The sequence below is a fragment of the Gigantopelta aegis genome, chromosome 4, assembly GCF_016097555.1.
Source record: "Gigantopelta aegis isolate Gae_Host chromosome 4, Gae_host_genome, whole genome shotgun sequence".
Classification (NCBI taxonomy): Eukaryota; Metazoa; Mollusca; class Gastropoda; order Neomphalida; family Peltospiridae; genus Gigantopelta; species Gigantopelta aegis.
In genome coordinates this window covers 91,586,220-91,613,417 of record NC_054702.1, presented here as the reverse complement: position 1 = coordinate 91,613,417, position 27,198 = coordinate 91,586,220, and the positions used below count along the sequence as shown (strand labels likewise).

The window sequence follows — 27,198 nt, the reverse complement described above, 5'->3', positions numbered from 1 at the left end:
AATTAATTTATCAGTATGACATCAATTATGGGTAATAAATAGGATATTAAATTATCTTGCTACATATCATCAGTTATTACACTACAACCTTCCATGGACGCCAACCAAACAAGTCGAGTGATATAAATTAAGATTGATTATGGGTAATAAATAGGATATTAAAATATCTTGCTACAAATCATCAATTATCACACTACAACCTTCCATGGACGCCAACCAAACAAGTCGAGTGATATAAATTAAGATTGATTATGGGTAATAAGTAGGATATTTAGAGAGTAACTAACGAGCTACGAGGAATTATGAATTATCTGTCCCGAGTGAATGAATATTGTAAACTCGAGCCTTTGGCGAGGGTTTTACAACATTCATTCACGAGGGACAGATAATTCGTAACTCCTCGTAGCGAGTTGGTTATTCTCTTTATTACCCATTGTCAATTTTAACTGATTTTAAATGTAAAAATTCGTCTGCAGTCTACAACAAAGCCATCAGCCATTACGTCATATAATCTTACGCACATTACATGACGTAATGTAAGTGACGTCATAGCATAACGGCGTTCTTTTTACAGCCAAATGTTTACAGTACAAAATAATACGACTGTATTTGCATTTGAAAATAATTGTTTTTATATATTACTAAAGCCACTGCTTATGAAAATATACCATTTCATGTTTACGAAACAAATGAGTCTATTTGTTTTTGTAAATCTTTGTAGATCGTATAACGTACGTGTAATCGGACTCATGAATGGAAACATTATATGAATGAAAGTGAAGTTCCGGCCATGCCAAGCAACCAACCAAACGTCGTGATTTTTAAGCCAGCCAATCAGTGGCTGTAGAAGCAATCTGCACACTGTGCAGAGATCGAAAAAATATTACCCTGTATATTTGAGCCCATATGGGTAATAATAAAATATCTTGCTACAAATCATCAATTATCACACTACAACCTTTCATGGATGCAAACCAAACAATTTGAGTGATATAAATTAAGATCGATTATGGGTAATAAGTAGGATATTAAACTCGCCACCACCCCGCACCACGTCTATGCCATCGTGAAACAATTCTCATTGTCTCTCGCTAAAGCTTGTAACAACTGAAAACCATTTCACTCGGGACACAAACACCATACAGAATCGAAGCTTGTCCAATATCCCATAATTATTACATATAGAACTGTTTCCATTACATATTAAAGATTGAGAAAATACCCTCCAACTATACTCCTTGCCCTTCAATGGAAATATTTTCCAGTAAGTTTATGAAATGTTATGCTTACAGATCATATACGGTATTCATAATTTAGTATAAATATATTATCCTGATGGTTAGAAATTGCAACAGTCATGATAATTCCACACAAACAATATAACTGAATAATTTTAAAAAAGAGAAAAGAAGTTGTTAAATTTTTTATGATTACTGTCATTAAATAATATTTATGTTTATACTTATTTTCCTGGAAAATACCTTTAAGTACAGTTATTTAAAAATGCTTAAGGTGCCATTAAAGAAATCAAACACATTTACTTGTTAATTCCAATTTTCCTAATATTATACTATCACAAATAATGAGTCTGGGATTGTAAAAACGTACACTGCCAGTATTTAACTACAGTCGTGACTGTACACATTTTCAGAAAAGTCAAGACTCTTGGAGAAAGTGATTCTGATGACGAGAGTGCAGTAGCCTGGGTGAAGAAAAATAGAAAAATTAGCAAAGAAAAGTTACTGGCTGAAAAACGGGTAAGCAATATTACTTGTATCTGCTAAATTATTATCTCCATTCATTGGTCTTTATTCTTGTTTCAATGATCATTTGTAATCTATTTTTCTTATAATTATAAAATAATGCTTGTTTATCTTACAATTCTCTGTAACACACTTGTCCTGTGGTTCTGTACTACAATGACGTTCCAAATATATTTTAAACAAACTGATTTGCTGTAAGGTAGCATGCGTCAATTTGACTACTGATGTGATCAGTCGAGGACATTCTTGAAATACATTTAGTTTTGTCATTCTTAAATAGAGTACGGCTGATTCTCAGGTTTGCAACTTTTATTTCCATAATAATGGTTCATCTCGCAAGTGTTTGGCGGTTTGCTTAGATTTAAAGCTGCATACTTGACACATGAACATAATGATAATTCATGTAAAATATTGTGTCCTGTATTATACTGGCAACAATATTCTACAGAGATGGAAATACTTGTATGATATCTGGGTATTTTAATGTGTTTGTCTTATATTCTTTGACAGGCAAAGATGTTGGAAGAAATGGATCAAGAGTTTGGTATAAGTGGTCTTTTAGACCAAGAATTCCATGATAAAAGCAAGGTAAAACAAAATTAGATACATATATTCTGGGAATAGAAATAGTTTTTTTCAACATTAATATTATACACAATATTATTTATTGTTTAATCTCTATCAACAGAATGTCCATTGTTGTATTAATTAGTTTGTTTGTGTGGGGTTTTTTTTATATACTGTGGTTGAAAACATAATAATATAATTTATATATAATAATTTTTAAGTGTCTGTCATGATACCTTGTATACGTTTTAACTAAAGTGAAAGCATTTTAGTAGTATGTCAGAGATAATGTAAAACACCAGGGCCCATATTTTCGAAGCTATGTTCGCGCTAAGAAATCGTAAAACCATCATAAGCTATGACGTCACTATGGCCTATGATGGTTTTATGATTTCGCAGCGCTAAGATAGCTTCGAAAATATGGCCGCAGCTCATTAGTTACCACAAATATGCTTTTAGTAGTTTTAAAGATGACCTCTGTTTTGAAAAATGTATAGATGTTTTTTAAAGAGACATTTAGAAGTATCTTGTACAGACCAGTTTTTCAATTGTAGGATTATACATCTAAGGACTTAACAGGACTCAAAGTGGAGCATAAACTTGACAAGTTTCTGGAAGGAAATAGTGTTATTCTCACACTGAAGGACAAAGGTAGGCTGGACAAACTGATTTGTTTCTAGAAGGAATACGTAAACTTGGATATTAGGATGGGGTGGGGATGGAAATAGGTATTTGTCACCTCAGTTAATTCTGCTTAAAAATATATTTTCACTTCAAAATAGTATGACCATCCATTGCTTATTCCTATTTATTTTGAGTGTTAGTTAATTTTATTTTTATTCCTAATCTTGTATTAAAGCTGCTGATTCTTGTTATTAGACTGGTGTAAAATATATTCAGCTATAACAAAATTAACTTGCACATTTCTGAAACATTTTTATAAATGTGATGGATTTTATTTTTCCAAATCTAACATGTTTCTAGTTGTCATCATTTTTGTAGTACCTCAAAGTTAATTTTAGGCAAAACAGAAAAGGAATGTACCTTAACTCAGAAACTAGGGTGTGTGGCTTTAATCTGAAGCGGGCGGGACGTAGCACTCGCTTGATGCATGGTCAATCTAGGACCGATCCCCGTCGGTGGATCCATTTGGCTATTTTTCGTTCCAGCCAGTGCAGCACGACTGGCATATCAAAGGCTGTGGTATGTACTACCCTGTCTGTGGGATGGTGCATATAAAAGATCCCTTGCTGCTAATCAAAAAGAGTAGCCCATGAAGTGGCGACAGCGGGTTTCCTCTCTCAATATCTGTGTGGTCCTTAACCATATGTCTGATGCCATATAACTGTAAATAAAATGTGTTTAGTATGTTGTTAAATAAAACATTTCCTTCCTTCCTTCTTTAATCTAAAGATGTTGTTTAGTGTGCTTTGTATTGTTAACATACACACTGTAACTCATTTGACAGGTGTACTGGAAGATGAGGATGTGCTTATCAATGTGAACATCTTGGACGAGGAAGTTGCGGAGAAGAATCTGAAACACAAGATGAAAAAGCCTGAATATAAACCGTATGACGAACCACAGTTTGATGAATACGGACAGGTTTGTGTTTCTCATATTATCTAATCATATTCATATATTTACCTTTGTTTGACATCTAATAGCTGATGTGTATTTTTGTGCTGGGGTGTTGTCATTCATTCATTCGGAATATCTTAACTGGGTAATGGTTATGACTAGTCTTTTAACATGTAAGTTGGAATAATGTATTTTAAGCCTCTTAAGATATGCAGTTGACAGTTCAAAACTGGAGTCTTTCAGATTGGTCAAAGATCTTCTCATTTTGAGCACACACCCTTAGTGTGTTATGTAAAACCCATTATATTACATTATATTAAAACAAGTAACTTAACGGTCTTTTCTGTTTTTGAATCATGCTTCACTGTTCCTATGCTTTGAAAATCAATGGTGAGCAATAAACTGCTCTCCTAAAATTATGTTGGAGTATAAATTCTCACTAATGTTTAGTAAAATAAATTAGTGATACGGGGAGCCATTTTTCACCCACACATTCATTACCTTTAAATATAGAGGATATAAATGAATATGTATTACAACACAAAAGCATTGAATAATGAGTCTTGTTAACATTTGTAAACCAAAACAAAGAAGAACCAAACATCAAAAATGTAAAATACATGTCATGTACATTTATAATGTTTGTTTTCATTTCTTAGACTTGCATGCTATCTAGTAACACATTTAATGAATATATCACAATATATCAACAGTATGTTTATCTGTGTTAAATATTTTAGCTTCAGACAACAAATATATTGGACAAATATGATGAAGATGTTGATGGCAACAAAGCAAGACAATTTTTCCAATTAGGTCTGTATTTACTCATACCAGTCTTACATTAGTATTGATTGCACTTTTGTTTGTAAATTGATAACAAACTGGAAACTGCAAGCATGATTTCTTTTTAAATTTGAAATCTAGACAAAATCTGACATTTTTGTTATTGATCCATAATTAAGTAGATATGGTTTTACACTTAGTGCTGGTAAAGTTATCAGTGCTGTGTATAGGCTCATGGTTGGAAATTGACGGGGAGAAAGAGGCAGTTGCATCTCAAAATACACAATTTGCTTTCTTATAATCTGATTCACAAGCAGCTTTTTGCTATTTATCTTCATTTTAAACTACTATAAATAGGGAATAACTGGTTACTGTCTTAAGATATCGGCTTTATCCTTCGAAGGTTAGAATGGTGAATGCAGCGAGGAGGCTCTGAGCAGGATAAAGCTGATATCTTAAGACAGTAACCATTTATTTCTTTTATCCTGCAATCTTACAGGAATAGTAGAAAATCATTATTTATTCCTTTTTTGTGTACGCAAATTGAGTATCGTCAACCTAGTAAGGCATTTGCCGTATGATGTCATACAAGATATATGACGTCATTCTTTGTAAGACGCTAGCTACATTCTGCAACATTTAAAAAAACATTTCTAAACTCTAATTTATAAACAAATAGACAAGTTTTGTATTGTTATCGCAAAACTAAAAGTTATCTGCATTTACTGTACTTAACAAATGATTTAAAGAGTTTATTGAAAATATAGTCTGAAATACTCGAGTCGAGATGGTCTTATGTCACGTGACCTATATTTTTGGTCAGTGACTGAAAATATAAAGATTTATCTAGTCATCATATCTTGCCAATGTATACAGTGATTGCGGGATAATAGAATTTACATCAATACCTGTGGTCTAGGACTGTTTCTCAATTTCTTTTGTTTGCTTCAAGATTAAAATTTGAGAAGCAAAGATTGCTTCCCAGTCCAGGGGTGGGATTGAGCAATTGCTTATGGTGCAGGATCAAACCACCTTGGTGAATCCATTCAACTGATTATTTTTCTCGTTCCAATCAGTGCACCACAACTGGTCAAAGACTGTGGTATGTGCTTTTCTGTCTGTAAGAAAGTGCATGTAAAAGATCCTTTGCTGCTATTGATGGAGAAATGTAGCAGGTTTTCTCTGATGACTACAAGTCATAATTACTAAATGTTTGACATCCAATTGCTGATGATTAATTAATCATTGTGCTCTAGTGGTGTCATTAAACAAAAACAAACTTAAATATTTTAGCTTGCCATTCCACAAAATGAGTGTCATGCTGTGTAGACTCGCTGTAATATTTTAATAATTGTTTTTAGGATCTGGCGGTGCCTATGATGCAACAGAAGATAACCAGATAGATAGGATCCGGAAAGAACTTCGGGAACAAGGGGTAATTCATACCCTTCATTTTAGTCAACACTTCATTTCTTTCTGTTCATTGGAACGATATACTTTGTGTGTTGTATTCATTTCATACCACTTGTTAATTCATCAGGTTGTATAAATAATTATGTATAAATATAATGCACATTTTAAGAATTTATTGAATAAAATGAGAACAGTTCGTAAGGAATGGAATGCTGTAATTGATTTTACTTTAAAGAATAAGATTATAGATAAAGATGAATGTTCACGTTTTAAACAACTATGTGGCATTATTGATTTATATATGATAAATGATACTAAACTTTTGCATCGATAAAAATAGTCAGTCCATGTTTTAATTTAAAAGTGACTAATCCTTAAACAACTTAAAATCCAGTCAGCTACTTTTTTGAAGTTATATAAAAGATAAAATGTATATTTTGGTTTCAGATATTATGCAGCTATAGTTAAAATATTGTAAGTAACATTAGTGAATTGTTACTTTCAGCAAACATTGGCAATGAGTGCACCAAATCTTACAAGTGAATATTACAGTCATGATGAAATGGTTAGTACCTAATATATTATAATTATAGTGTTAATGTTTTTAAAATGGTAATTTGTGTTTAGCTTTCTTTTTAAATTATTCTCTGTTAGCTCAAAATGTATTTCTGTGACCCAACTCAGCATTTTGTCAGTAGATTAGATTTTGACTTTTTTTCCTTTAACACATTTATTGTGAAAAGATGGGTTAGAGGTATTAAAACTTTAAAAAATTGAACTTCATTTTTAAAATGGGTCAGCTGATAAAAAAGTTAATTTTAATGTTTGGTCACATTAGTGATAATGTTAGCTCAGTCATTGTTATTATCATTATTTTTTAATTGTATAATGTCATTACTTGACTTGATTACTAACATGATGCTTGTGTTTTAAGAGTGCTAAATTCAAGAAAGTGAAGAAAAAGGTTAGGAAGATAAGAAAGAGAGCAGTCTTGAAAGCTGATGATCTCCTACCATTGCCCGAGGAGGCGAGTCATCCAGAAAGCGATTACGGTTCAAGGTACGTACAATGTTATGATGCTTTTATGTGTTCTGAATCAGAGTGAAGATGAGAATGGGTCAAAGTGTTTCAACACATATCTGTAACACAATTCATTTGCATACATAACTTGACGTATGGCATCCCCCGCCCCCCCCCCCCCCCCCCCCCATCCATGGACTGGTCTGGACATCTCATCAGTTAATCAAATGGCTAAAAATCTTTGAATGAGTCATTAGCAACCTTTTCCAGTCATGTGATAGCTACTTACTTGTTTCTTCTTCGCTTTTATGGTCCAGACATATTTTCATTTACTCCTGCTTATCCATCTGTCTTGTGTTTGGTTTTGTCTCTTTTTTTTTGTAGTCGATTTTGTTTATCCACCTTTTATCTTCCTTTTCATGTTTTTATTTTGTTACATTGTTTGTTTCTTAAGTCTTAGTTTTCATTTACAAAATCAAGTTATTACGTTTGGTTCGCCATTTCGGTTTTCTTTGTTTACTATGGCGGATTGTTGGTGCTGTTCATGGTTTCTTCTTTGCTCTTGTATACAATGAATTTGAAGATGGGCCAAAGAGTTTCAATATATTTTATACATAACATAATATTTGTAGTTTTTTGTTTTGTTTTTGTAGACAACGAGGTAAAGGGTGGATCAAGGAAGAATCGGAGAATGGTTGTCAGGATGGTGAAGTACTGACAGAAGATGGCCAGCCAATGGACGTTGATTCGTACCAGAGTAGGCCTGACCAAGAAGACATCGTCCCACTGGTGAAATCTGAACCTAACATTGAGATGCCGTCCATAAAGTTTGAAGACTCGGCTATGGATGATAGTAGGTTTTTGTGTAGTGTTTTATTACATTAGACCTCAAGATTTAAATGGTTCTTTACAGATTTGGTTACAAATATATTTCAGGTTTACAACATACTTAACAAGACATGTAATATATTAAGTATGTATGCTTTTTTTCATGTCACTTTTGAAAATTACAAACAAATAACAAATATTTTTTTAACTGCAACTTCATTCCATTTCTGACTCTGAATATCCTTATTTCAAATTTGTAAACTTTGCAAATTAAAAGTTTTTTTGTTTTTTTTAATTCTTTATTTTTATTTTTGTATTGACATACAAGCATATGCATGTACATATACAAATAGTTTACAAACAATGATAATTATATATGTTTTTAGGCTGTCCAGCGATCTACTTTTTTGTCTTAGTCCTATTTTTCCTACTTTTTCTTCCAAATACCTAGTTTTTTCTACTTTTTTATTTCAAAATGCTGTAAATTGTTGTTAAAGTGTGCATATTGCTTGTGTTGTTAGTTATGGGAATTTTTCATTTGTGGCACCATATAATCTCAACATAGTAAATTTACACACTTCATGAAAGTCAGTTTGAGCTGAAATTTAATTTCTGGCACTCAAAGGTTACTTTTGCCTTGTTGAAATAATATGCTCCTTCAATACTCAGATGAAGCTGTCTGCTGAGTACTGGAGTTTTAGCACTACTATATTGAGTTTTGAGTTAATGTCTATATCTCACATTTGTTTTTATGTATTTTTGCCTCTCACATCACTGTTAAGATTTGGTTGAGTCTTTAAAACATCAATGTTGAATTTCAGTCTCAAAATATTCACAAAGCTCCTTATAAGCAGTTGCTATCAAATTTCAAAATATTTTTAATTTTCCACCTTATTTTCATTGAAAAGACCCAGACGAAATGTGCTGTAAAACAGTATTTGAATCCATGAAGAGGCTCTATTATGAACAAAATCTTTGAAGCACTGCAGTCAGTCATGATGTTATGAGTTTTGCAATGCTAATTTTCTGCCGTACAATGATATCACTGATTCCAGCTATTTCCATTATTTTATTAATTTTACATTAATATGCTTTCTATTTTAGCCAAATTTGACAAGCTAGGTGCATCAACATTACTGTACATATAAATATGTATAACGATTTTAAACAACTGTGTAATGTGACTTACATAAGATTCATATTATTTTGGATAGAACAAAAAATACAGGTACAAAGTAAGCACCACATAAATGTTTTTAAAGTATTTTCTCAATAACACCACTTTTTTATTTATGATATTTGTTTACCCAGTATGAGCTTGAATAATGTTGCTACGTACTGTTTCAGTCCTGCTTTTTCCTTCTATTTTCCTACTTTTGTCCTACTTTTTCTATATTGTCATTGCTACTTTTGTCCTACCTTTAAATAATGGTGTGCTGGACAGCCTGATGTTTTTTATTCTTTATATATATATATATATATATATATATATTATAATAATTACAATTTTTATCGTGCAGTTCTTGGTCCAGATGAAGATCTCACTGGGGTAGTGGTTGATGATGAAGTAGAAAATGAATTACATTCTGCCTTAAGTAAAGCCAGGCGCTTGAAGCAGAAGAAAAAGATAAAACCACCAGATAAGGTATATTTTAATATAAATAAAATGCAATAGATATGCTTATACTGTCTTAATATTTGAGCAATAAAACAAAATAGTTTGGTCGTTTTAGTATTCCATGTGAAAATACCTGGCCCCATTTTATGAAACAAGTCTTAGCATTAAGATCACCCTCAAGTGCATTGCTACCTTATGTGCTTACGGTGATCTTAGCACTAAGATCACTTTGTAAAACAGGGCCATGGTCACTATTTAATGAATGCATTTGTCAGCATTTGTTAAGTTCTGTGAACTTTTTTTAAAAAGGTAAAACTCATATTTTGTATTACTTTACTTTGTATTACTTTGTATTACTTATTTAATTGATGACTTTGGGAACTGAAATGGATTGATAATAATGACAAAAAAACATTTTGGTATTGTTTTTCAGGTTGTGGAAGAAGTAATATCTCAAAATGAACCTTCCACAACAGATTCCACTGTGAATGCCAACGGGTCAACGATCATTTTAAATTCTACATCCGAGTTCTGCCGCAATCTTGGAGAAATTCCAACATATGGACTTTCAGGAAACCGAGATGAAAAAAGAGAGGAGATAATGGCAAGTATAATGATCTCAAAATAGTGACTTTAATAAAGATATTATTACATCAGGTCCCATTAGATCAGGTCAGGTCAGGTCATAGGTTTGAACGTGCACATTCAGAACAAGCTGTTGTAGCACACGCCTGTCATGGTCACAGGTGTTGACTTCCGCTGTCTCCTCCGTCCAGGACAGGAAAAAGGTACCATTAGGCAATCAAGCATTTTATACTCAACATTTTACATATTAATATACAATTTGAAAACACCCGTAGAAAAGTTACAAATTTATATTATTTTTAAATTGTTATAAAGTATTTGAAACAAATATGCTATTCTAATTTCATTATAAATTTCAGACATATTCCCTTGAAATGTAGTTTGGGTATGATATAGTATTTTCTGGCAACTTTAAGTACATCAATTTTCCACCAAATGCACCATTCTCATTTTGCCATTGCAGTCATTTGCTATTTTATTTTTTAATTCTGTAGTAGATATCTTTAGACAAGTTGTGACACCATGATGTTGATTTAATGTAAAGTTACCCTTGTCACCCAGAATATGGTGGTGTTTAGAATGGGTTTTTTTTGTTGTTGTTGCATTATTGCTTACCTACAAAGTATTTTGTTTCAGGACACAGAGCTGGAACTGCTGGAGCAAGAGAGACGGGAGCAGGAGATGGAGGAGATGACAAGTGGATGGAACGAGGTGGACATTGACACAAAGCCAGTTGACATTGTGGTGTGTACTCATATACAGTCATTAGTGACAGACATCTACATTATGTACAGGGTGGGGTGTAGTTAAGTAGTGGCATGCACTCTGATGTACAATGGGCTACATGATTTATTGTCTGCAATGGATTCAGGTTTTCCTCTATCCCAGCTAGTACCTCTCAGCGGCTACAACAAAAGCCATGGTATGTACTGTCCCATCTATAAGAAAGTGTGTATAAAAAGAGGCCTTATTGCATTTCAAAAGAAGTAACCAGTTTGGTAGTTGCTGGTTCTCATTGGTTCTCATTTTCTCTATCTCCCAACTTTCTCTGTCTCTTTATAAGTAAATATAGTTTTGGCTAGAATCCACTAGTAGTTTTAACACATTGTCAATTTTTGCATTGTTTTAAAAAGAAAGTTTGACAATACTAATTCGTGATTTGACTGTAAAAAATATTTGTTAAGCAATAACCTCTATTTTATCACTGTAAACGTCACTGAATTCTTGCAGGGAGAGGAGACATCTGTATTAGAAGAGGAGCCAATTGTAGCAGATGGCGTCGGTGCAGCATTGAAGTTAGCCGAAAGAAAAGGTAGGATGTTTTTTGTTTTTTTTAAAACTAATTGTCTATAATTAATAAGAAAAGGTACCTTAATGTTATTTTTTCAAACCATCCTTCTGTAATGGTATGAATTATTGTGGAAATACGCTATTATTTACCAATGGAGCTGAGATCTATAAGAGTATGAAGGTTGTTATTGTGGCAATATATTTCATCAATGGGTCATTGTCCAGTACCTAGATTTTGACATGAGTACGCACTAATAATTAGCACTACATTGAATTGAAAGAATGGTAGTTTATGCCATTGAGGGTTCCTATTATTGTCACATGGTATTAGTGTTTACTAACCATTGTTCTGCTGGCCACTATTGTTCACACTAATTACAAATGTTATTTTAATTCAGCTTGTTTTCTTTTTAAAAAAATTCTAATTTTCTTGATTGATGTTTTTGTTGTTTGGTACTTCAAAACACATTTATTGATTTACACCCAGATACTTTTTTTTTTTTTTAATGCTGAATTGTGAACGACCTTAGAAAAAGTATAGTTTCATGTGTATTATAAAAACATTATTTTAGGCATGATCATGAAAGTAATGACCTTGAAACTAGATTTGTACTATGTTCTGTTGTGTCAGAATTGAATTATGTTAACTAATTTTGCTGTATTTGCCAACAGGTTACCTTGTGAATGAATCTAAGAAGCATACAAGTGCCCCATCACACAGTCACCTGGCAGCCAAGCATTACTCTATAGAAGATAAGCGATACGAGTAAGCACATACTTACATTGTAATTTATATTCAGTTATTCTATCGGTATCGAGCATGTTTATACAGCTGCATAATAATTATTAATAATAAGTGGGCGTGTTGATGGGCACTGCACTTGTTATAATCCATCATTGAGAAGATAAGGATTTCGTTGAGTCACTTGTAGGGTGTTGAGATGTTTCTCATCATTATGTATGGATTTTATAGAGTGTATACTACCAAATCAAATCCCATAGATGACAATAGTAACATATATGGCTAAAACTCCTACCTGCAGCCTATCAATCGACATAAATGCCACCACCCCTCACCTTTAAAGTGAATCCGAAAAAATTGGGGGTCAACTGCTCATTTCTGAGATAACGGGTAGCGTCTATGATTACCCTAGTTCCACACAAAATTGGAATAGTTTTTTTTAACCGGTACCCCATACATGTTTCAAGCACAAGGCTACTTGACAAAGTGGTACTAGATGAAATAAAATTGCATACATTTTTTGCCCAGATGAAACTTATTTTTTTTTACAACCAACATACTCACATTTATCACCAATCACAGGACTTGTGGTGTTCACTTCTCTATCAAAAGTTGGGTGCACCTCGAACTTTGACCCAGCCGGAAGTTATTTGGTTTAGTACTACCTGTATGGTGTTGAGATGTTTCTCGTCACAGATACTTATATATGCATTTTTAGTAATACATTTAGGGAATTATACACAGGATAGTTAATACATTTCTGTGAATTGTCTACTCACATTTAGATTTGTAGTTTTTGTTTGTACCAAATTTTGTAATAACCACAATGGTTTATTTGCAGATAAAATGAAAATGTTTTGGGTAGCAGTGCCAAAATATGTAAAACAAAACCACCTGTTAATTTATTTATTTTAATTTTCAGTGATCTCGATGAAAAATTCCGCAAACGTGAACGGTACCATGGTGGTGGAATTGTGTCAGAGTTCCGTGAGAAGGAAGGGTACAAGCCGGAAGTAAGACTTCAGTATGTTGATGATTCCGGGAGGTCGATGAACGCCAAAGAGGCTTTCCGACAACTGTCTCACAGATTTCACGGCAAAGGGTCAGGGAAAAAGAAAACAGAGAAGAGACAAAAGAAGATTGAAGAAGCCAATGTAAGTATAGTACATAGAAAAAGCAGTGTTTGTTGTATTAAGTCAAGCACTTTATATATATATATATATATATAACCAGTGAAATGGCACTTTTTTTGCCAGAAAATTGCTTATATTCCAAAATATTTTTGATCATTTTTAGAACAGCAATTAAATCTGAAACTTGGAAGAAAGGATTTGATTCTGTGTTAAACATATTAAATTAGTACTTTTAACCTTAAAGTTTGTTTTGTTTAACGACACCACTAGAACACATTGATTAATTCATCATTGGATATTAAAACTACATTCCCTGGAATATTTTTATTATTTAAGCATATAGAACAGAAAATCCAATTACGTTTAGTGCATATATGACGCCGCACTCCGCATTGGTTTCACTACGCTGGCTTATCCAGGTAAAAAAAAAAAGTCCGTTTTTTTAAGAGTGGGACACTTTTGACGGGCTCATACTGATCTCAGTTTTCATTAGCTTATCACAAGTATAGAATTCCCCAACAAGAGATCACGTGAGATTTTGCAATTTTTGAACAAATTTAACTCTTGATTGAGGGGTTGTCTCGTATCTCCAAAACATATTTATATCCATAGAGGTATGGTACAATGCCTTTCCAGGGGTCGGTGAGTGGGGGATTTGCCTTGAAATTTTGACAGTGGCCAGCTGTTGGCATACGTGTTACATGTAAGGGGGTGTTACTAATTACGTAACGCTCTAGGTGTAGAGGAAGAGGGTACTGTGTTCGATTTACGTAACATTTTTCAAGACTATATGTTATTTTTATTCATTACTTAGACCTAAAAAGGTGGTTTTTTTAAATGCTCAGTCAGTCTAGGATCGATCCCCATCGGTGGGTATACAAAAAGACCATGGTATGTGATATCCTGTCTGTGGGATGGTACATATAAACGATCCCTTGCTAAAAAAAAATGTAGCGGGTTTCCAAGGTGTGTGTGCAGGGATTTCAGCGGGGTTGGGGTTATAGACTGTGTTGAGCAAAGTTTATATGGGGCCATGCTCTCCCAAAAAATACATTTCTATTTTTTTTAAGCTTGGGCAAGTAAGGGTTTCAACCTCCAATACCCTCCCCCTGTACATGCACCCGATTCCTCTAAGATTATATGTCAAAATTACCAAATGTTAGACATTCAACAGCAGATGGAAGGAAGGATAGGATATTTTTTATTTAATGATGCACTCAACACATTTTATATACGGTTGTTTGTAACACATAAAATTAATATACGGTTGTTTGGGGTTGGATGATTATTAAAATCAATATGCTTTATCTTTAATGTTGTTAAACAGTACCATATCCTCAACCGAACGTTCTTCATACAGTGCAAGATTTCTCTTTTAATTTTTTGAAATCGGCAAATGCACATGTTAACTGAAACTGACAACAGGCTGTCGTTTGTGCTTTGCCGAGCTATGGCGGCACAGGCGACGAATCAAGCATATATACGTTTTGATGATATCCATTCATAGCATACACATACAACTTTTTAAAAAGTGCATTTGAGCTTGTATTTCACATTTGTACATGTTTATAATATGGTAACCAGAGAATGTAACTTTAAATGTTAATAATTCTGACAATATTCATAGGAAAGCAGCAAAAAACTTTTTCATTAGCAGACAGGACAGCACAGCACATACCATAGCCTTTGATAATACCAGTTGTGGTACTTTTAACATAAAAGGTTTCTGGTTTTATTTATATGTGTGACAGTAGGTGTTGATTGTTTTGGGCTGATTAACAATTGTAGCAGAGATCTAGTTCTCCAAGTTCGTGGTGGTGGATGTTTTCTCCCAAATCTGTATTATTTTTAATTCTGGTTTTTAATAGTAATTTTTTTTGGATCACATAATGATGTTTATTTTATTTGCAGTTAATGAAGCAGATGAGCTCCACGGACACTCCACTGAACACCCTGTCCTTGTTAAAAGAGAAGCAGAAGGCAGAGAAGTCGCCATTTGTTGTTCTCAGTGGCAACAAAGGATTTACGGCGTATGTATTATAGTTACCTTATGTGTCATTGCATGTCCATTGATGTTTTAGCCAAATCTACAGAGTTTTAGGTCAGGAAGAACTTAATACTAATTGTATTGAAACTGCTATTAGTGCCATCTTATTAAAATTGGTTTTAATAGTGGGGTAGTCATGATGTCAAATTACCAATATTAACATGTTTCTATGGTACTGTTATCTGTTAAAAAGTTAATTACACGTTGCTCATTCTAGTAATTAAGTAATCTTATCTTTATTTGGCTCGAAGTACAATGGTGTTACATACTTACTAGACCAGCTGGTCTACAAATTAACAGGTATGGTACAGACTTTTTATTTTAGGCTGCAATTTCATCATATATATCTTTTTTATTGGGAACATTTTCAGTCTTTAATATATTAGTTTTTTTTTATAGTTTGGTGATCTTAGCACCAGGGTGATTATTAGGTGGGATTTCACTGTACTAGAGTAAAAGCTGGATAAATAATACCGTTTGCCATTTGGTTAGTTGTGTTTCAACCTTGTCTTGGCCGTATTAAAAGGTAATGAAATATGAAAATCATAAAATTAACTGGCTTGTGAATTTATTTTCAAATATATATTCATCAACTTGGAACTTGGCGACTGACTGACCATATACATTCAGAATGTCACAAATAGACCAAGTTTGCATGCATTTTAGATTATTAATAATAGGTGTGTGCACGTGTGCGCATGCATGTGCACGAGTGCACGTATGAGCACATGAATGTGGATTTTCTTTTGACCCGAACATCCATAAAGATTCTGTTTACCTCCGATAAATATATCACATTCCTTTCAGTCTTGTAATTCTAGCAAAAGAATATTAAGTAATACTTTGTTTTCTTTTCCTTTCAGAAATACAATCACCAAATTCTAGCTATTCACTGGTAATGGAGTAGAAGACAGTGCAGTGTCCCCACCCTGGGTGTAGAGTGCAGGTCACAGGTCAACTCCTGACTAACAGTTCCTAGTATTATCTGGGGATCTTATTCACAAGATGTTTGGAGTAGAATACAGTACAAGAATACAGGCAGTGACCACCAACCTGCATTTAGTCTGATAGATGGAAAAACTATGAAATTGATTGGATGTGCGATTCATAATTATAAACAAGTTTCTTTTATTCAATGTTTGGAGTAAGAGATGTTTTCCCCTTATACATTCAAATTATGTTTCACAAGAAATTGAATTACTTTGGGGAATTTTGAAGAAACACAATGTGAATCAACATTCAGTGGAAATATTGAATGTACTTTGGTAAATTCAATATGGTTTATTAAAGTATGATATGCAGTGTGGATATGCACTCTTCAGTGTGAATCTTTTTAGAAACTGAAGAAACAGATTTTGTGGCCTTGATCACAAACGATAATGTGAATATTAATGGTCATCATGGTTACGTTGAAATGTAATATGAATAATGTGTGAAAATATTGAATGGAAGGTGTCACTGAACATTTACGGTTATGAATGAGAATCTATATTGTAAACTTAAGGGTGAATGTTGAATGTTAAAACTCTGAATGATGAATAAATTAAATTTAATGGGAAGATGTTGAATGTTATTTTGTTTTAAAGCAATTACAATGTAGTTTAGCCACTATGGTTAAACTGCTGTCAGCTAAGTATATAAAAGAAATATATTTGCCAAATGCAATGCATGTGATGTGTTTGGCACCGGAGCAAGTGGGTGAGTTTTTAACAATGCCTCTGTATCAAAAGGTCAAAGATTTGTGTACACTGCAAATGATTGGATGGGGGAATAGCAGCAAAAAGCCAGATTTTCACGTGTACACATTGTGAATGGTTCTTGTAGTGAATGTAGACTTCAGTATGTTTATAGTATGACTAAATTTATTATTGTGGGCATGTTTAGTAGAATTTTTAGTAAACACTATATGAAAATATTAATGAAGTAGTTGAGAATCTTTGGGGCTTGTGAATCCTTTTGTGAGTCCCAGAGGGGACTGACTATGTGTTTCATCTCCGTACTTCTGTCTGTCCCACATATATTTTTCACAATGTATTGAGATAAAATTTTGTATATAGCTTGTCATATATTGACATTTACCCATTTTTCCACAGAGTTATGGCCCTTGAAGTTAGAAGATACAAAAATTAGTTCGGTCTGGTAGGGAATCTGTATTGCTTTAGCAATACTCATAATGTTTTTTGTTTTTTGTTACACAATTGCTAAAATAACTTCTTAATTGAAAACGTGTTAAATGGCTTGGCATATTTACAAAATGAATAATCCAAAGTTAAAGCATCCAATTGACCTTTTTATTTGGCCAGTACCGTAAATTCTCAGCAGTGGACGACTGGTGTTAAGCGCTACAGGCCTACATGTGCGATCTCCGATCTCTGAATTAGTATTCAACAATCTTCATTGTATTCCATGTCTCAAATTACATGTCTGTTTGATGATGTGGATGTGTGGGCTAAAGGTTTAGATTTGTTTAGGATGTGCAAATTCAGTCAGCTATGGGTTCGAATCCCTGACCTGAATGAAAAAACAACAACAAAACCCCACATACCAAATTCAGATTTTCAGATTGCATTGTTCACATATGTAGATTCATAAAAACTACTCTACAGTCAGAACAATGGTGTAACATAAGATAATCGGTCAATGGCAGAATAAAGAATGAATTTGGAAAAATGTATATACTAATAAAGATAATGTAGTTATGATTACTAATTTAAAGTAATGTTGCCATTTTGTGAAACGGACTCCTAATAAACTAAAATCAATCATATTTGTAATCAATTTTTATCCATTGTTGTGACTAAAACATTTCACATTTTCGACTTCTTCTCCAAAACTACTTGACCAAGTCCAACCAAACTTTGTAGGAAACTTCCTTGGCACATGGAAAAACAAATACTAGTATGTAAATTTGGTCACACCAACCTCTTCTTCCAGGGGCCTTAGGGACGGGGTTCAAAAGGGGAAAAAAACTAATCTTCTCTTGGCCTTGTCATTACTGATGGATCCTCCATGGGGAGCGGGATTAGGTTCCTAATTATATAGAGAAATGCATTTAAGGTCTCACTACACAGATCACTTCCGGGTGAGAGTTTATTCATCATGGTCCACTATAGTTCCTAATTGTGACATGTTATTGTTCACATATTCACTTCTAGGAAATGGTGAAGAATTAAAACAATATGTATGTTGAATGGTAAGCCTTCTGGCTGTATTTTGCCCATGTTATTTTGTAATATTGTGCATCGACCTCTTGGGACATGGATGTATAGTGCAAGAGACAGTCGGAGTGAATTGGTTAATGAACCACCTGTTCGGACTGGTACTACAGGACAGATGCGGTCATATAGCAAAAAAACAGACGGAAATCTTCTCAATTTTGGAGTGAAAATAAATGCTTATATAAATGCTTATGTATGTTCGCAATGGTGTATGTTGTTAGTGCCAACGAGAACCCCGTTTTATTGGCAATCTTCATTTGAAGTTGGGCAATTGAACATGGGTTTCAATGGCAGATGACATCTGTGTAGTAAGACCATAATGTAAAACATGAAATTACTGTTTATCCCCAAAAATATAAGTTTGGCAAGCCAAAATTAAAATGTACTAATATAGCATCCTTATAAAAGGTAGTTTCATCTATGTGGATTTGAGCCAAGCTTATGGGGGGCCTATTTGGGTAAATATTGCAAACGTCAATTTTATTTATTTTATTATTTTCATTTTGTGAGTCAAAATGTATATTCTAATGTTCTTACATGTAATATATAAATTGATCTGAGTGTCTAACACTGAGTTTCTCATTGTAAAAGGTTAAAATTCAAGGTCACGAGGTAATTTCTTCAGATCTATTTGACCATTCCAACTAAATGTGGTGGGAATCTTCCATGACCCATTTTTTGAATTTGGTCATTTTAAACTTCCAGCGGCTGAGGGATTGGGCTCAAAAGGGGGAAAAAATTAAGCCAATTTTTAAAATCTTTTCTTCTTTCAGAAATGCCAAAAACAAAGAGTCTCCATGTGCTAAAGCTCACCAGATGGTTTATCAAAATTGTTAATTTCAATAATGTTGGGTCCCCCATTTGTCCCTAAGGTAATGCTGAAGTTTCCCATTATAATGGTAGATCTTTATATAACTAAGTTAATTTCTTCCACTTTTTCTCCAAAACTACTCTACCAATTTCAATCAAATTCTGTGGGAAGCTTCCTTGACACATGGAGAAAGAAAGTCAGCCTGACTCCCTCGAGTGTGTGTTCATTTAGGCCCATGGGCCTCTGTTTTAATATACCTTTCTATTTGTTATATATGATTTTATACATATACATATATAGTAATTATTATCAAATAAAAGAACAGTCAATATACCTTTCTATTATATATGATTTTATACATATAGTAATTATTATCAAATAAAAGAACGGTCAATATACCTTTTCATTTATTCTGTATGATTTTATGTATATATTGTCACATCAATTAAATGAACAGTCAATGATTGTCCTTATATTTAAAATCTGTATTAAGTATCAATAGTTCATTGGAAGTTAGCATGTGCATTATATTGACAGTTATGAGTTTAAAGAAACAAACCTAATATACTTCATAATGTCATCAAGAACTAAAAAAGTACAAAATGTAAAACCATTTGAAAAGTAACCTGATATGTTAGCATACCCAATATGTGCATTATTATTACACAACAATCAAGCAATTGCCGTAAAGCCACCAACCCTAGCTGTTAGGCAGTGTAAAATGTCTTTTGACTGTTGCATCTTTTTTTACAGTTAACTCTGATTATTTACAACTCTTTGCTTAAATTATATTGATAGCCAAAAAGAAACTTTACAAAGCTTGAAATTGTATTATAGAAAAACAACAAACGGTATGGTGAGATATGAAAGTATCATGAAGTTCAGCATCTGAACGTCACAATGCACTTCGTGAGACATGCAAAGTGTTTGTAAGGTCGTTTCTAAATTGGTTCTTTTCGATTAGCAACAATATTGACCAAATTATTAAAATTTTATGTATGTAAAGTTTCTTTTGGAAGTCAGTATATACATTTTGGCAAATCCAACATGGTTCTGGTCATATAAAGTGCTAGTGGGAATTTTCCTATTAGCTCAGTTGGTAGAGAGCTGGACTCTCGTATTGCGAGTCTGTGGTTCAAATCCCCTCATTTGAGGTTGATTTTTCTGTTACATGATCACTCGCCCACCAGAACAAACCTGTGGTGTTTGTAGTAGCTTAAAATTACTTTTATGTCAGGAATGGAAAAAAAGCACTTCGGAAACTAGGGTCTGTGGCTTTAATGTGATGAGTTTGCCCAGTAAAAAGAATAAAGATAGAAGTTTAGTGATTAGATTACAGATTAGGAAACTGCTGTCAAACCTGTGTAAAGCAAGCACTCTTTCAAACACCAAAAGCACCTCATTAAAGCAGGTGGCTGCTTAAAAGCCACTGACCCTACGGTAATTATTATACAGTGTTAAATATTTTTGGCTGTTTCACCTTCTTTGACCATTAAACTACACACTGCCTACAACTTACTTAAATTATAAATTTTGGTAAATCCAGTTTGTTTGTGGTCATCCTGGTCTTTATAATAGTCCCAAAAGCTTTTTTTTTGTTTCAAAACAAGCTGTGTACCTCAGAAACAGGGTCAGTGACTTTTGAGTAAATTTGGACTACATTTAAATTAAAAACAAATTAAAAAATATTCTGTACATTAGAATGAAAATCTTCCTACACCATAACATATCATAGGTTACCCGTATGCCATCCTTTTTTCTTGGCAAGAGAATAAAATCGTTTCAATGTCATCAAATAAAATAGCTGTTTCCAGTATTCCAATACTTAGTTGAATAAACAAAAGGCACATTGTTATGACTGACATTTGATACATTTTGTTAGTCACACAAAAAAGTGATACATATATCAAAATAACAATATACCTTAATTTACACCAGTTGTCTTGGCTGGTTAACATGTGTATAATGGTTAGTAAACTTTCTTATATAACTATATATAGCTGCTGAAGAAACCCTGTTAGCTTGCATCTTGTCCATTAAGGGGAAATGCTACTATTGCATGCAGTGCCATTACCGTATATTGAGCAGCAGTAGACTCGTTAAGTAGCAGAATGACAGTGGCGTGACGTCACTAAGGATAGGTCTAGCGCTGAAACACAGGGACGTAACAAATTACCATCCATCTGTATAAGCTATAACCATAGTCTGCTTTTAATTTTCAAAACATGTTGCTCATATATAATTTTTGTTTGTGTCAATGTAGGGAAAATGGAAAACAGTTTTGGCAAAAAGAAATGATGTTCTGTGAAATTAAATAAAATTCTATCAAAATGTTATGATTTAAGGAGACATTGATGTACTTTCATGTTGGTCCTAAAATAGATGGCAATCACAGGACTCATTTTATGTCCATATTTAATAAAATATCACGTATCTTAGTGTAATTTGTTTGACTAGTTCATCACATTTGACAGAGGTCATTTTATGACATCAGTTTCAGTGCAAACAGATATGTGGGAATAATGACCCCACCAAAATCCTCAACCCACACCCAGCCCCAACCATACCCATGATGGAATTTTTGACGGAAAATAATTTATTTGTACTGCTTGTGTTTTTAAGAACATTGTTGATCACTCCAATGAAGCTGTTTTTAAAACAAGTGCTCAAACGATTTATGGTGTAATGTTAATGAATATTTATTTATGAAGCAAAACAACTAATGTTCTCTTTGTTGCATTACATAAAGAGTTTAAAATTAATTATGGTTAATGGATATAAAACATGATTAATTTGACTACACATTGAAAAAAGGAAACATAGTAATTCATACACCTATTCACTTTATGGTCCGTGGATTCACATTTTGTCTGGTGACCTCTTTTTTTTGGGGGGGGGGGGGGGGGGGGGCAGTTCAGTAACATAAGGACACTTTTATGACATGAATTTTGACTGAATAGTATCATTTCCCCTTAAAAGTAAAGTTTTACCTGTAATAATGTTAAATATCCAGGTACATGAACAAAATGAAAAGCTGCTTGATAAACTAACAATTGTTGACCTGGGTCAATCAAGTGGCATTTTCATGCGTGTTTTCAAACCATTGTTAATATATAGAAAAATAAACGTCCTGGTTGAAAAACGTCTGACTTTTTTGGAGTCGGAAAACCACATGATTTTAAATCTTCTCCTTCTAGGAACTTGTGTACATATTCATTCACCATTTTCACAGTCTCTAAATGGAGATCTATAAACTCCGGTGACAAACTACAGTCATGAAATCTGTTGACATAGAAAATTCTGAAAATCACAGGTGGTCACATTCACTGAAAATAATGTTCTTTAGTGCTGGTTACAATCGTAGGCAGTTATTTTTATTGCTGATCAGAATCGTAGGCAAGATTAGGACCAAGCCATTTCTCCACTGCGCTAACATCCATCTGCTTCCGTTGTGCATAGTCCAAAACCTGAAACAAAGACAATACAAAATGACCGTTGATATACCACTTGTGGGGCACTGGTTGGGACGGGGAAAAAACCCCAAAACAATCTGAGAGGGGGGTTTGATCTTGTGATCTTGTAGGCGAGTGCTCTACCGACTGAGCATGATCTGGCTGTTCAAGAGCATATGTTAATGATTCATTGTTAGAATTCAGTAAGAAAGAAGTTGAAGTGGCTGTTATAGCTCAGAGTCACTCTGGATGGGAGCTGGTGCTGGGATGTGAACCATGTACCAACCAACCTTAAGTCCAGGCTTCTTGTCCCGGAACTGGCCACTGGCGATGTCAGAGGTCAAGTCCGGGATTGGCATGCTTGAACCTTTTGGACTTGGGCACGTAAAATGAGTTCCCTTCCCTTAAGTCCAGTGGCTGCTACAAAATTAATAAAATACCTGATCCTTGTCAATTTTCCCAACAGCGAAGTACGTTGCTTTGGGCTGAGCGAAGTATATTCCTGACACCGATGCTGCTGGTTCCATGGCGAGCGACTCTGTCAGGGTGATTCCCACAGAGTCTGGCTCTAGCAACTTCCACATGGTTTCCTTCTCCGTGTGATCTGGCTGGCTGGGGTATCCTGGGGCAGGGCGGATTCCCTGCAGTAATCAACAAGCATGCTCAGAGTACTGCTAATTTAAAATCTGTCAAGAATGGGTCAATCCTTGTGAAAGTCCAACATCATCTGTAACTCTACATGATAAACCTATCACCAAAATTTCACCCATAAAGCTAGAACCAAAATTTCACCCATAAAGCAAGAACCAGAATTTCACCCATAAAGCTAGAACCAAAATTTTACCCATAAAGCTAGAACCAGAATTTTAACCATAAAGCTAGAACCAGAATTTCAGCCATAAAGCTAGAACCAGAATTTCAGCCATAAAGCTAGAACCAGAATTTTAACCATAAAGCCATAAAGCTAGAACCAAAATTTTAGCCATAAAGCTAGAACCAAAAATTATAATCCCCTCCAGTTGGACTGGTAGGGGACTAATACAGATGAGTAATTTCTCCTTTTAGTATCTACACACTACTGCAATATTGTGCTAAGGGCTGTTTCTGAATGTAATGGGACATGATAGAAACAAATCAGGGCTGTAGCTACGATTTTTTGTTTTAGAGGGCAACTGAGTAGTTAATAGTCTATAACTCCTTAAATGGTCAAGAAGAGAATTTTCTTGAAGTTTCTATAATGATATGCCAAATTTTAACTTCAACTTACACTCAACGGCAGGACATTGTATCATCATTATTTAACTTCGTATTCAATCAGTTTTTGGTATTTTATCATAATTGCACTTCATATCCATTTTTTACAGGTACAACTGTTTAAATTACTTTAAATGTATCGGTAATCAGCAAACTTAAACACGAAGAAGAGATTGTGACCTCAATAATCAAAACTAATCATTTCCAAGGGAGATAATTGAATCATGAATTTATTAAAAATATAAATATGATTACTATATTTTCACTCCCTAAAATACAGTGAAAATACGACTTTTCACTGAATATAACTTTTATGGTTTTTGTAGATCTATATATTTTATTGCTATGTATATATTCCATTCATTTCAACTTATTTCCTTGTCCTGGACACACACCTCAGCTCTCTGTCCAGGACAGTGGGTTAGTTGTTAATTGTTACTGGTTAGTGATAGAGAAAAGGGTGTAGTGGCCAATGAGTCATTAAAACGAACTCTGGATGGGAGCCGGTACTGGGCTGCGAACCCTGTATCTACCAGCCTTTATGTCCGATGGCTTAACCATGATGCCACCAAGGCCGGTTATGTATATATAATTAAGTGGTGTATTGGTTGCAAAGGGAAATAACTCTACAGTACCCTAATAGTAATAAGCAGAATGGATCCCATGAACTGGTCTCGGTGGCGTCATGGTTAAGCCATTGAACATAAGGCTGGTAGGTACAGGGTTCGTAGCCTGGTACCGGCTCCCACCCAGAGCAAGTTTTTAACAACTCAATGGGTAATTGTAAGACCACTACACCATCTTGTCTCTCACTAACTACTAACAACTAACCCACTGTCCTGCACAGACAGCACAGACAGCTGAGGTGTATGCCCAGGACAGTGTGCTTGAACCTTAATTGGATATAAGCACAAAAATAAGTTGAAATGAAATGAAATGGATCCCATGACCTCAGACACATAATTCAATTACAAGTACGGAGGTGTATCCCATAAATAGAAGGAACTTGTGAAAGAAAATTAACATGGTGGTTACTTACTGCGTATTTTATTCGATGAAGATCTTGTGCACCAAGCAGTTCATCAGGACAGTAACCCCAGAACTCTGTTCTCACTCGTTTGTGCATCTCCTCGGCAAAAGCCTGAAATATTCAGTAATAATATAATTTCTTGGTTAAAATGATTGATTTAGAAGATGTTATCTACAAAATTATGTGCATTCATAAAATACTGCGAGGCAAAAATCTACTAGAATCACCCTATATTTCTGAGTGGAAGATATGCTTGACTACAACTGGATATTGCTTGGGATTAGATTACGAATGAATGCATGCTTAAAATACAGATTAGCTATTTTGTGTCAAACACAGGTGAGTAAAACAAACACCAGTATCACACAGTTTGTCAAGTCTGAGTGAAAACAGGCAAACTCACACAGACTTGCTTGTGCAGTGCTGCAGATTAGAGTAGAACCCACCAGAAGCAGAAGCATGATTTTGATGTTTGATGAGCAGTTATCAGGATGGGGATAGGGTATTGATTCACACTTTCTTTTGATGGGTGGTAGATACAGGGTTCACAGCCCGGTACCGGCTCCCACCCAAAGCGAGTTACGACTCAATGGGTAGGTGTAAGTCCACTACACCCTCTTCTCTCTCACTAACCACTAACAACTAATCCACTGTCCTGGACAGACAGCCCAGATAGCTGAGGTGAGTACCTAGTGCAGCATGCTTGAACCTCAATTGGATATAAGCACGAAAATAAGTTGAAATGAAATGAACACAATTGATGGAAAACACAAGCTGGCAGATTAGATGAAAGGAAGGTACCCAGTACCTACCAGCCTGTAGACCGATGGCCTAACCACGATGCCACCGAGGCAGGTAAACTGAAATAATTTCTCGTCATGCCTTGTATTTCACTCAGTAATAGTATTTAATTGTAAACAATACATTTTGGTGCGTTTAAATTTCTTTAAATGAACGTAGCTAGTCAAACATACCTCAGCTAATCTGTCAGCAAGAGCCTTTATCATGATTACATTGTAGTCATCCAGTTCAGCTAGGAATCTGCAAGATAAAATTATATTTCATTAATTATATTGAACACAAATTCCACAGAATTAATGCTACAACTACCATAAACTGTTTGGTTTAAAAAGAATTAATTAGTAATATAAAATTCATTATTTTAATTTTTGTAATTTAAAAAAAAAAAAACTTTTTAATTAATTAGATAAAAATGCAGTAAGATAACATTCAAAGGTGCAAGTATGACAAAAGTGACAATTTGTGAGTAATGGAACTAAATACAAAATTAGATGCCGGAAAATGAACAGTCATATCTTGCCTTCTGACTCTGACAAGCATGGACAAAAGTTAATATTGAACAATCAAAACAATTCCTTTTTTTAAAAAGTAATACTGAAATACTAATCTGCTGGTAGTAGGGTTACTCTAATCTAAAACTAAAAACAAAGATCATGCGTGGTGCCACTATTTTAATTTGCAATACAAAAGGAAAAAACTTGTAACTTATTGTAATTAAAATAGTTTATAGATTGCATGTAAAAATGTCATTTTAGTCCATGGTAGGTAACTGACACCCAAACATCTTGAAGCTTAGGGCAGATGCTCTACCTACATCCCATCCTCCTACAAAAATGTAAATAAGAAATGAAAAAGTGTTTTGGAAATAAAAAACACAACCCCTATTTTTGTATGCAATATAGAAATCAATAGGCTCAAAAAAAATAACTTGTAGTAAATTCCACAGTGTGAACAAAGGCGTTTCCTGTGGGAAGGACTATAGATCCACATCCAGCGTCACTTGAATAAATAGGCCTACAGAGTAAATCAAATAATTTTAGACAAGAAACATCAACGTGCACTTACTTTTGACACAATTCTTCGGCACCATGGCATGAGAGGGCAAAGAGTCCAATATAATCATTAACACCACTGCTCTTTGGGGCTATAAAATCAGACAGACACATATAGGGCTCGTGTCGACTGGCAGAATCCTTTTCAGCCTGAGAAAAAGCAACAAAAATCCCAATCATTAATTATCAATTTAACTATATTCAGTT

General features: G+C 34.1%; 2 protein-coding genes across 3 annotated transcripts in view; one reads left to right on the top strand and one right to left on the bottom strand.

Moving 5' to 3' along the window:
- The window catches only part of LOC121371409 (U4/U6.U5 tri-snRNP-associated protein 1-like), a 36,177-nt gene extending 19,245 nt beyond the window's left edge, over window positions 1–16,932 (top strand). The window contains exons 6-22 of the mRNA XM_041497281.1: window positions 1,652–1,757; window positions 2,274–2,351; window positions 2,885–2,981; window positions 3,799–3,935; window positions 4,652–4,727; window positions 6,059–6,132; window positions 6,616–6,675; window positions 7,045–7,169; window positions 7,784–7,983; window positions 9,479–9,603; window positions 10,010–10,180; window positions 10,798–10,905; window positions 11,392–11,473; window positions 12,124–12,217; window positions 13,116–13,347; window positions 15,238–15,356; window positions 16,237–16,932. Of these exons, the coding sequence (XP_041353215.1) occupies window positions 1,652–1,757; window positions 2,274–2,351; window positions 2,885–2,981; window positions 3,799–3,935; window positions 4,652–4,727; window positions 6,059–6,132; window positions 6,616–6,675; window positions 7,045–7,169; window positions 7,784–7,983; window positions 9,479–9,603; window positions 10,010–10,180; window positions 10,798–10,905; window positions 11,392–11,473; window positions 12,124–12,217; window positions 13,116–13,347; window positions 15,238–15,356; window positions 16,237–16,258 (1,906 nt within the window). The 3' untranslated portion in view covers window positions 16,259–16,932. The remainder of the gene's footprint in view (window positions 1–1,651; window positions 1,758–2,273; window positions 2,352–2,884; window positions 2,982–3,798; window positions 3,936–4,651; window positions 4,728–6,058; window positions 6,133–6,615; window positions 6,676–7,044; window positions 7,170–7,783; window positions 7,984–9,478; window positions 9,604–10,009; window positions 10,181–10,797; window positions 10,906–11,391; window positions 11,474–12,123; window positions 12,218–13,115; window positions 13,348–15,237; window positions 15,357–16,236) is intronic.
- A 2,860-nt stretch (window positions 16,933–19,792) lies between these two features.
- The window catches only part of LOC121371408 (methionine synthase-like), a 44,005-nt gene continuing 36,599 nt past the window's right edge, over window positions 19,793–27,198 (bottom strand). For both annotated transcript variants that reach the window (XM_041497279.1, XM_041497280.1), the window contains 5 exons: window positions 27,005–27,141; window positions 26,113–26,179; window positions 25,148–25,249; window positions 23,295–23,495; window positions 19,793–22,869 (listed from right to left, as the gene is read on the bottom strand). In XM_041497279.1, the coding sequence (XP_041353213.1) occupies window positions 22,777–22,869; window positions 23,295–23,495; window positions 25,148–25,249; window positions 26,113–26,179; window positions 27,005–27,141 (600 nt within the window). In that variant the 3' untranslated portion in view covers window positions 19,793–22,776. The remainder of the gene's footprint in view (window positions 22,870–23,294; window positions 23,496–25,147; window positions 25,250–26,112; window positions 26,180–27,004; window positions 27,142–27,198) is intronic.